Source organism: Anabrus simplex, chromosome 3 (genome assembly GCF_040414725.1).
Source record: "Anabrus simplex isolate iqAnaSimp1 chromosome 3, ASM4041472v1, whole genome shotgun sequence".
NCBI lineage: Eukaryota > Metazoa > Arthropoda > Insecta > Orthoptera > Tettigoniidae > Anabrus > Anabrus simplex.
In genome coordinates this window covers 262087568-262099706 of record NC_090267.1, presented here as the reverse complement: position 1 = coordinate 262099706, position 12139 = coordinate 262087568, and the positions used below count along the sequence as shown (strand labels likewise).

The 12139-nt window shown below is 39.4% G+C and overlaps 1 protein-coding gene across 2 annotated transcripts in view; it reads right to left on the bottom strand.

Annotated features, from left to right (window-relative positions):
• Positions 1-12139, bottom strand: part of LOC136866217 (acetylcholinesterase) — a 95413-nt gene that overhangs the window by 23227 nt on the left and 60047 nt on the right. For both annotated transcript variants that reach the window (XM_067142998.2, XM_067142997.2), the window contains exon 9: positions 5365-5468. In XM_067142998.2, coding sequence (XP_066999099.2) covers positions 5365-5468 — 104 coding nt within the window. The remainder of the gene's footprint in view (positions 1-5364; positions 5469-12139) is intronic.

Below are 12139 nucleotides of genomic sequence, written 5' to 3'. Positions count from 1 at the left end.
TTCAATTCGAGAAAAAAATATTGACCTCTTTTATAGGTATATATAAATGTATAATTTCTTTCCAAATTTATTTAGGAAAAAACTGTCCGAGGGTATTGTAGATCTAGTTATTTGAAATAACTGTACCAAATTTCAGTAGAATAGCTCTATTAGTTTAGGAGAAAATGTTCTGCATATGTTGCAATATGTAATTTACGGGAAATGAAGAAAGAAAATTTGAAATGTTATTTACCAAAATTAAGCAACTAATGCTGGCCATAACCATATTCCTCTTCTTCTTGTGACTCTTCTAAACCTCTCCTTTTCACCTGTTTCATTTGCCTGGACTCTTTGATGAGCATTTACCCTGATAGTTCTGAAGCAGCAATGCGTTGGTCGTCTATCTTTCCCAGAATTGTCCGCGTGTAAGCACCAGCATCAAAACCAAGCCTTTCAAGGACCTTGATTCTTCCGTTATTTCCATCATTGAACACCAAACATGCATCATATGCAGCAATTTTAACAACATCAGAAGCAGCAAATGTTGTTTTTGGACACCTTTTCCATATTAACTGGTTGTAACTTTCATTCGCGTTTTGAGTTTTGCCATGGGTGCATTTTTTTAACAGATCTGGGTGTGCTAGAATCCGGAATATGGGCTTGATGGCATTCATTACAGCTTCAGGAAGATTGTGTTTATGTTTATATGATCTTCCTTCTGCCTGTGCTTGTTTATATTTGCACCAGGTTATGCTGCAAAGAGTATGTATTGCATGTTCATCAATAGAGAGCTTGTGAAAAAATATTGCCCACACTGCTTTTTGCATGGCTTTGACATCTCCAACATCGTCTCTTATGGCCTTTCCATAGTAAACCTGCAGATTGTGTATGTCTTTATCTGTGAGCCTGTGTAAGCCTCCGAGTGGTTTCCCATCTTCAACTCACTCACTTACTCCGCTCACTTCAGAAATTGGTTTATAATCTGGCAACAACAACAATTTGCAACTCTGTTTACAGCGGAAGTGGGCTATGCACACACGGCAATACAGCGGAAGTTGTCACAGCCTTCTTGATCGCGCAGTAAGAATTGTCTCAACTTTTGCCCATCCAAATGAACAAAATATTTCAGTTTATGTCATGATGACTACCACGAAGGGGGCGTGGCCTTATGCACGTCGAAACAAAATATTACTTTTGACACACTTGTAGGCTGAATATCATCACGAAACTTTGGAAATATATTGTCAACCTATCTAACTAAATAATAACACTGTTTTCAAAAAATTGCATTTTTGACCCAACATCGCATACGTCCCCCCTTAACCAGTCTTAACCTAGAACACTTAATAATAACTACTGATGACAATAGTAAGATAATATGGACAATAATAACAGTAATAGCATTAACAAAAGTAACCACACTTAAAAAAGATCATATCATCTACGATATAAATCATACGTAGAGTGCAGAATATAATTATGAATAATGAGTACTAAGAATATAATTATGAATAATGAATACTAATATAATTATGAATAATGAGTACTATAACAACTACTTAAGAAAAAGTTTAGAATATATACATTTCTACAATACACCGAAATATCGCCTTCAATTGAGAGGTGAAGAGAAGGATTAGTAAGAAGGAGAAGAAGAGGAAGAAGAATATCTGTGAAAGGAAGAGGGAAATGATGAAGAAGAGGCGGTAGGAGTAGGTGTTTTCAGGTCATAATTTGATGATTCATGCATGTTTACCTAGTATTTCGACACAGGCATGTTTAATAGCTAAGCTGCTGGACATGCTTCTGTCGTCCACTGGTAAGAGATTCCATTGTCGGGCTGCGGTGACGGTGAATGATTTTGTGTAGATTGCTGTTCTGTGTACAGGAAGGGTTAAACACATGGTGCTGCAGGATCGGGTATTTTTGTTATGGTCTGTGGAGAGGAGCTTCATTTGATCACAGAGATAGGCTAGTTGAGAATTTTAAAGAATAGTATGCAAAAAGCAAAGAGTATGAAGTGTGCGTCGTTCTTACAGGCAAAGCCACCCGAGCCACGTGTAAGATGGTGTGACATGGTCAGCGTAACAAAGTCCACAGATAAATCTTACACAGGCATTCTGAGCACTCTGTAATTTCCTTCCCCAGTCTACTCCTAGATTGTTGTAAACTATGTCGCAAAAATCAAAACATGACCTTCGACGTTAGGCCCCTTAAAACAACAAGCAATAATCAAAATGAGGTAATGCGAGTGATTCAACAAGAATTTTCTTTAGTTTAAAAGGGAAAGTGAATTTGAATTTACTGAGACAGCGTAGCGTTCCATACATTTTCCTACACACAGATATAGTTTGGGCAGACCAGGACAGATGTTCGTCAAATATTATACCAAGATTTCTTACATTTTGGCTATACTGTATGGGAGTACCACTTATGGACAACTGTGGTAACGCTGTTTGATTGAGTTTGCAAAGTAATTTGGGTTAACCAATAATTATTGCCTGGGATTTTGATGGGTTTAATTTTAATCCGTGATTTCTGGCCCATATATCTATGGTCATCAAGTCTTCATTCAGGTGACGTGTTTCTGAGTGTAGGTTTTCGGGTTTACTGTGTATATATATCTGTAGGTCATCAGCGTATAAGTGGTATTTACAGTGTTTTAATCTGGAAGATATGCCATTTATATACAAAGAGAAAAATAGGGGGCCCAGTACACATCCTTGTTGTATTCCTACGTCGACCGTACGCCAATTTGAATATTCATTGTTGTTATTAAGTACACACTGCCGGCGACTGGTGAGGTAGGATCTGATCCATTGGAGTGCACTTGTGGAGAAATTTAAACTACTTAATTTGGATATAAGTATGTCCCTGTCAACAGTGTCGAGTGTGTGAGAGTAGGTTGAAAAATATATTCCAAAAAATTTTTTTTCAAAGGATTCTCCAGTGTTCAAAAGAACTGGAAATCAAGTGCGGCAATATTGATGTAGAAACTTACTTGGGCCGGTGAACGTTTCAAAAACATGAAAGTTTTCAAAACATAGATTCTTTGAGACAACATGTGCATGTCAGTGTTCAGTATGCTCCTAGCACATCATGTAAGGTGTCATTTGATTTGTATCGGCGAGTTCTACACATATACAGCAAAAACAATAAAAACAGTGAATATCTGAGAAAATTGTGGTACAAAAAATATGTGAACAATGTCTTTCGTTTGTAAACTGTTGTGATGTAAGGACAATACATGGCTTTAAATTTATTGAAAATGCATCTGAGAGAGTAGAGTGGATTGTCAGAGTCGAGGGTCAAAAGTTTTATCGAGAACATCTCGAAGTTAAGGTGGCGAAGCATCATGTAGTGAGTTCTATGCCCAAGCACATCTATTGTACTATCCCAGTGGTGGATAATGTATCAGAACTGATGGTCTTGAAAAATAAAAAATTGTTTAGAATTAAGAAATAAAATGTCAGCAATACATAATTTTAAACCTATATTAATTAAAGTATTTTGATAGTATCATCACACAGTATAGAGCCTCCATGGCTCAGGCAGCAGCATACTGGCCTCTCACTGCTTGGTTCTGTGATTCAAATCCCAGTCACTCCATGCAAGATTTGTGCTGGACAAAGCAGAGGTGGGACAGGTTTTTCTCCGTACTCTGGTTTTCCCTGTCATCTTTCATTCCATCAATACTCTCCAATATCATTTCTTTTCATCTCTCAGTCATTAATCATTGCCCCAGAGGAGAGAGGCAGACTTCAGCAACCCACCTAATTCCTATCCTTGCTGCTGGATGGGGGCTTCATTCATTCCGTTCCTGACCCAACTGAATGACTGGAAACAGGCTGAGGATTTTCATTTTCAACACACAGTATATATTCTACATCAAAACTTCTGGCCATGACACTGACACAGCCCTGTTTGAAATTTTGTGGTTAATATTGTGGCTGGGTAAGGCATTCCAAGCAGCCTCATGCAACACTCTGGAGGTGATCAAAAACATATGAAGCCTTGTAATATCTTCATGAAATACAAAACCTTTTTGGTCTCTTCTGTGGATATTTGACTTCACCACAAATTTGAATTGATCATCCCTAGGTTTTTGAAATGTAACCAGACACAGAACATAACTTCCTTTCCATGACAACTACAGTTAGGAGTGTGTTCTGCTTGCTTGTTGTTTTAAGGGGCCTAACTTCGAAGGTCATCGGCCCGGAGTGTGTTCTGATAGTAGACTGACCCTAGGGTACTTCCTATGTTATCTCCTAGTTTGATACAAACTTTAGCCAGAATCAATCCCACCATCTTGGAAAGTGAAGGACAACTACTAACAGACTGCACCACCATTACCAACAAAGGAAACGTATAGGTACAGTAATACAATAGGAACAACTTTTTATCTTCAGTTTCAATCTGTTTCAGAACTTTCTCATCTTGTTGCACCCAAGTACCATATCTCCAATGAAATACTAGAGAATGCAGTGTTTCTCTAATACATTTTCTGAGAACCAGACATTAGAACACTAAAATGTGTATGAAGAGTTTATAAGAGAAATTGCCTGGTCTTGTAGGTTATGGTGAGTGGAGTTAGAAGCTCCCATCTTTTCCCTGTGTCACACTAACATCAGAGAACATACCAGATGCCAGGAGCGTGAACTCTCCATCCTAGACCACAGCCTTCAAGTCAGGAAAACTTTTATTATCAACAAGCTATCAGTCAGCTGATTCTCAAGTCGTTAATTCTGGATTGCCTGAATGAGTACCTTTTTGATATCACTGCACACTGGTAAGTTATTCTAAGTTGCATGTGGAGTTCTGAAATTAAAAGTCATGTTCCTGTGATTCGGATTCCTCAAAACATTGAAGGTCTTATGGCAATGATCATGTATGAACAGACATATAAACTACAACCTTGCTTGTTTTAATAAGCTGAGGTGGATTAGAAATAGAAATGATGATGATGATGATGCTTGTTGTTTAAAGTGGCCTAACCCTAGGTCATCGGCCGCTAAAAGTAGAAATGAACAATTAGCATTGTTTAAATAAATGATTGTTGAACGTGCACAGAATAGAACCAATAAATCAAGCTATATTTACAATATACAATGTGTATGTCTTTGAAGTGAGCCACTCTTTCTTTGTCTAAATGAAAAATCGCCTTATCAAGTGAGGTCTTACTTTTAAAATTCCATATGAATATCATGTAAGCAGACTATTGCAATGACAGCCAACAAGTTTCTAGACCTTCTTAAAAGGTCATATTAAAACAAAAATATGTCAAATATTTATTTCTGAGGTAGGTATTTGATTGCTTTCAGAATAATTTTCTTACTTTGAGAGGGGAATCATAAATTTGATATAGTGATAATGTCAACTACTCACATCTGTAATACCAGCTTTCATTGCTGTGTAATTTCCAAATTCCTGTGGCTTGAAGTATTCATCTTTAATGGCAGTTCCAATAGTATAGGCTAAATCTTTCATATCTGAAATAGAAATATCATAATTCAAACATTTGCTCATTATAAATGCAAAATACAAGAAAAATCAAGATGGATAAAAAAACTACAAGAAAGCAGAGTGATGTTCCTGGAAGGGAAAAGGAGAATTAAACACATGCAGAGTGAAATATAAGAACAAAATGAACAAAATGGTTATGCCAGTCAGGAGACAAAGGGCATGTATAAATGCCATGTTGGAGGGAGAAAACTTGGAAGAATAGATCATTTCCAATCAGTGATGTGCACTGAACTTCATCAACTCCAACATTACAGGGGCAGCTCTTTCCTTTTCATTACATTACTAAGCAATTCTTCCCAAAATGGCAAAAATTCCTTCTTTTATTGCTCTGTGTAATGAGTACAATTGTTACTCAGTGACTGCACTGCAGTGACTAAGCACTCTCCCAGCAAAATGCAGCTGGGTTTGTTACAAGTGCTCATGTTCCTTTTCTGGCTGCTAATGTGGACTGAGGAGCAAGGAAGAGGTTAACAGCCTCAAAAGAGTTCTGGACATTGTAGCTAGCTGGTACTGAATGACATCATGATACAGGTACAGTGCCTTCTGGGTTCAGTGGGTGAAGAAATGTATCAATATTAAGCAACAGAGCAGCCTACACACATGATAAGAGCTCTCCCATTGTTCATTAGGTTTTGTTACTATCATGCTCAATTAATCAGCAGCAATATGAAAATTATTCTCAATCTCTTCAGATTCTCAGAGCACACTGACTATTAGAAGTCCTGAATAATGCACAGTGAAGAGTTACAGGAAAGTCAACATAAGCAGTTTTCTTCCAAATCTGTTCTCATAACAGGTGATATGTTTACTCTTGCAACACAAGAAGATAAATACTGCATTCATAGTTAATGGGAAAGCTCAGTATTTTGTTTATGTAGATGTAATTATTTTTTGTGTCCACCTCCGTAGAGTAGCGGTTAGTGTTATTAGCCGCCGTCCTCAGGGGTCCGGGGTCGATTCCCGGTACTACCAGAAATTTAAGAATGGCAGGAGGACTAGTATGTGGTTGAAGTGGTACATGCAGCTCACCTCCATTGGTGGTGTGCCTGAAAAGAGCTTCACCATCTCAGGATGAGGACACGAGTTTACTTTACTTTATTATTTTTGTGCTGCAATTTTGAGGATTTGACTGAATTTATGATTTGAAGAAATTAAATTTTTATTAGAAACTTTTACTTTCTCACAGCTGCATACCTCTGCTTCTAATATCTTGGTAGTATTGAAACACAAGATAACCTTTCATGTGCTGAAATCTGCAGCACGAAAGCCCGATTCTACCATCAAGTCAGAAATCTTCTCCATTATAATCTAATTCTTTTAAGACTTAAGCTTCTTCTTTATGAAATGTTCTTTGTGCTGATTACAACCTAAAGGCATGAAATATATCCCATTATCAACAGAGATAACACCAGACCACAAGCTGCAGAAAGAAATTCATAAGGACAGTAATTCAGAGCACATGACAAGATTAGATCTGTAATAAGAGCTGTCATGAAACAACAAATAAACAGCCTCTGTGAAAGTCTTACAAAATTTAAGGGCATATTAAGAAAATAAGCCCAAAAAGAAACACTGGGAACTTGCATCCGGGAGATAGTGGGTTCGAATCCCACTGTCGGCGGCCTTGAAGATGGTTTTCCGTGGTTTCCGATTTTCACACCAGGCAAATGCTGGGGCTGTACCTTAATTAAGGCCATGGCCACTTCCTTCCCATTCCTAGGCCTTACCTATCTCATCATTGCCTTGCGATGGTGCAACGTAAAGCACATTGTTGAGGAAAAAGAACCTGATGGTTATAATTATTTGAGTCAAAAGCACCAAAATGTCAAAAGGTTATTACAACACAAGTATTACAAATCTCATTATTAGGAAATGATGTAATATGAGACTTACAAGCTATTATATGATCCAGTATTTCAAAGAAAATTCATCATTGATTTAATACAAAATTTGAAAGAAAACATAACAATTTTCTTCAGCTTATCTCAGGTATTTCTGGGACTGCTGGAACTACCTATTTGTAGTTTTCTCTTTTTTACATGACATAATTCTAGGCCATGAAAACACAGTTATTACTAATATAGTTAGAACGGTGATATCCCTGACCCTAAGCCGAAAGACTTTCCTCTTAAATATAACTTGATAAATGAATTATGGGGTTTGGACCCCTAAGGCTGGGCAAAAAGCAATAAAATAAGTATAATGACCCTTTTAATTCTACCACAACATGTTACTGAAGCAACAGGACAATAGCAAACAGCCCTTTTAAGGAACACAAGGATTTTACTTCCCAAGCCCACTGAAATGTACATGCAGATTGACCCTACTAGTGACATCTTCACAACAGTCATCGCTTATAACTCTGTTACTATCATATCATCAAAGCTAAAGATGGGACTGAGATAAGTCAATCGTCGTCATTGCTGGCTGTCACTCGATGTAAGTATAGATAACTTCTTCCTGCATAAAGCGAGCAGTTCAACTCAGTTTATGGATGTGTCTGCGATGACTAAACAGACCAATCTTGGCATAAAACAAATGTCTACACAAATCACAATGAATGGATGCAGGAGGGTGGGGTTGTAATTGACGGAGCTTTCTTGCTTGTTGCTTGGCCTCTTGATTTCTGTGGCGTTCTCTTTCGAACAAGTTGACAGCAGTGGATGTAGTGTTCTGCCACAGTGAACGGTCCACAGCACATTATTCCCATGTCTGTATATTTATACCAATTGTCTTCATGATGTGTTTTAGCTGGTCCTTAAAATGCTTAAGAGGGGCTACACGAGGTCTACTGCCGGAGCAAAGTTCAATGTAAAGAATTTGGCAGGGAAATCTGGTATCACTCATGCAGTGAACATGGCTTAACGATCTCAGTTAATGAGCGATGATTGTTGCCTCAATGCTATTTAGCTGCTCTTTGTCGATAACTGCAGTGTTGGTCACATAATCCTCCCACTTAATATTCAAGATGCATCTCATTTTTTATTGGTGGAACCGCTCAAGGTTTTTGATAAATCATGGCTATAGAGTGTCCAAGTTTTATAGCCATACAGTAGCATGGAGATGACAACAGCTCTGTACACCAAGAGTCAAGTATGCAGTTTTATGTTGTTATTCATGAAGACTCGTGCATTAACCGTCCGAATGCTGCATGAGCAGCCCCAATTCTTTTATCAACATCTTGTTCGCAGGTACACCATTTAGACAAGATGCTTCCAAGATATGAAAAGTGATCAACCTGCTCCAGTGTTAACTCTAAGATGGAGTTACTGAACTCAGGAAGAGTTATTCCTGGGGCAGGTTGTGCAAGTACCTTAATTTTTTTTGTATTAATGGCAAAACCATAGCGATCGCATGCAGTTTTAAAGCAGTTGACTGGCTGTTGTAGATCCGCAGGTGTTAGAGCAGGAGATGCGGTGTCGTCAGCATATTGGAGTTCTGTCACCCGGGTAACCAGAGTACGTCTTTGTGAGCGAAGTCTTGCCAGATTGAAAAGGCCTCCATCAAAATGAAATTTAATCTCCATGCTTAAGTTGTCTGCAGATGATTCAAGCAGCATGGCAGCCATGTACAATGCAAGAAGTGTGAGGAGCAAGCACACAGCCTTGTTTCAATCCACGAGTAATTGGGAATGAATCGGATACTGAGTTACCATGAAGAACCTGTCCAGACATGCCATCATGAAGGGCTTGAACCAGTTCCACATAATGTTCAGGACATCCAAAATATCTCAATACTTTCCACATAGCAGATCTTGGTACTGAATCAAAGGCTTTTTCCAGATCATAGAAAACTAAATACAGAGGCTGCTGTTGCTCTCTGCATTGCTCTTGGAGTTGTCTAGCACAGAAGGTCAGAGCCTTTCTTGGTTTTAGTTGATTGAGTGCTTTGGCAAAATCTCTGTATGTAGGATGAAATGCCATCCATGGTTACTGGAGCTGCTGAGGGACATTACGAAGAAAGTCCTCAGCGACACTGGAGACACGATTTAGAAGCGCGGAGAAATGTTCCTTCCAACACTAAAATTTTTCCATTTTCCGCTAAACTGATGGAGTTGTCAGCAGTCTTCAATGACCCCGATGGAGATCAAATTGGACCATATATCTCCTTTATGCCAGCATAGAAGGTTTGGAGGTCATGGGCATCAGATAGTCTTTGCAGTCCTTCAGCTTTCTGTTGCCACCAGTTATTCTTGATTTCCCTAATTTGTGCCTGACATTTTCCTTTAAGTTCCAAGAAATGTGATGTCTTCACATTGAAAGACGGATCTTGAAGGGAGGATAGATGGGCTTCCCGTTTGGCATTGATCAGGCACTTAATTTCTTCATTATTTTCATCAAAAGAGTCTTGTCTTTTTTCTGCACAAAACCAATAATTTCCTCAGCTAAGTCAGTGATGACCTTCTGAAGTGTGGCCCACTCCTTATTTGTACTATCACTGTTGACTGTTGAGATTGCAGTTCTGTAATCTGTAGCAATGGATTCAATTTGAAGTTTAGAAGTATTAAATTTCTTTCTGGGCAGGTTGTGGATGGATCTTTTTGGTTTGTGACAGATTGGGATTCTCAACCGGTAAAAAAGGAGATTATGATCTGTCTAGCAGTCATCAATGTTTCTTGCAGTCTTTGTAACAAGGACGTCTTTTTTATCACATTGCCTGATGATGATATAGTCAAGGATGTGCCAGTGCTTTGAGCAAGGATGCATCCCAGTGGTCTTGTAGCAATTAGGCAGGCACAACTGAGTATTAGTAATAAAGAGGTCATGTTCAGCACATAAACCAAGGAGCACCAGACCATTGGCATTACAGTTCCTAAGTCCATGATTTCCCATCACATTGCCCCATAATTGGTGATCTTTACCAACTCTGGCATTGTAATCACCAAGTAGTAAGAGCTTGTCTTTGGTGGTACTTTGGTGATGGTAGTGCTCAGCAGGTTGTAGAATTGGTGTTTAGCTTTTACAACAGCATCTAAGGTTGGAACTTATGGGTAGATGAGTGTCATAGATTTAGCTCCAGAGAGTGGGATTCGGAGAGTCATAATTCTTTCGCTGACAGCGGTTGGAGTTAGCTGATAATCATTCACCAATGTGGTCTTCACAGCAAATCCAACACCATGAATCCAGTGTTCTTGCTCTTTCTTTCCCTTCCAGAAGATTGTGTAAGCTGAGCTGAACTCTGTAAGTTTACCTTCGCTGGACAGTCTGGTTTCACTTAAGGCAGCAGTATCAATGTTCATTCATCCAAGCTAATGGGTAACAAGCGCTGTTCATCTCTCAAGTCTGTTATTGTCTTTCAAATTAAGTAGGGTTCGAACATTCCAGGTTCCTATAATCAAAGTTTTGGTAATCTTTATTTTTCAACTGCATAAGGGGTGACCCGCTGGGTGCGGCCTCCCAACCAGCTGAGAGTGTGACTACCAATGTTTAGCCCACATTTTCTAGGGCCTCCCCCATTCAGGGTGGGCAGTGGTGATCCTAAATAGGCCTGCCCAAACGCAGATGCAGGACAAAATTCCTGAGTAGTTATGGGATCTCAGAGAGATGACCATCGCACATCTGCTGCCAACGTGTAGGTCCGAATTAGAGGCTTCCAATTTCACCCGAAAACCTGCCTCCACCATCCTTATCCCATTGCTGTTGGACTTCAGTTGAAGGGCGTGACAGCAGGAAAAAATGCCACAAGCGGGATTTTGTTTAAAGTGGATCGCAGTTTGCAAGGAAGTGACCTATACACTATGATCTCGGAACTATACCCTGCGGCACAAATGGTATGCGACGTGCAGGTTCTAGTACCTCGACTGCAACAGACTGCTGCAGACTCAAAATACCATTAAGTTGCACCTTCACAGCCAGTCCGTCTGGCATGACCTCATCTGCCTCCACGGCCGTTGAGAACCACAAAAAGGAGGTTCCTCCATCCATTTTGCCGTTAGGCCAAAAACACAGATGATGGGCTCCAGTGTCATTTCCTACACTGAGGGGACCATCACCCCACCCAAAGGGGCTCCTCCGCCCGAAGATGTTGGCCCCTATGGGGTGTCGAGTTATTTACCGCTGCTCGACACTCGGTGTTAGAAGTTTTTCCAGCTGGTTGCCAAACCAACTAACCCTCCTCCTTTCCCATTCCAGACTTGGGACCGGACAATGATGGAGTCCTTCCCCATGGTCTTGTACCTTCCACCTTTCCTTGAACTATGCATTTCTCAAGATTTTCTCCTTCTCATGATGTGACCAATGCTGAGTTGCTCAATGATGGACATAATCATTCTTTTTTCAGTCCAATGTACTTGCATCAGTCTGCACCAGTACCACATGTGTTGTTTGCCTCTGGCCTTTAGAGTGTATGTTTCACAACTATATAGAAATATTGAGGAAACTAGAGCTTCAGATCTTTGTGTTGTTTGTTATTGCTCTGTTCTTCCAGATCCTGGTGAGTTTCTTCAATGCAACTCTCCCTAAGTTGATCCATCTTCTTATTTATGCCTTACAACTTCCCATGTTGCAGAAAGTTGATCCAAGATAGACAAAATTGGGTACAAAATCCAGTCTTTTAATTTACCCGTGAGCTGGATATGCGATCCTTGGTCAGTTATCATTACTTTGGACTTATTAAGGTTAATGTTCAGTTCATACAC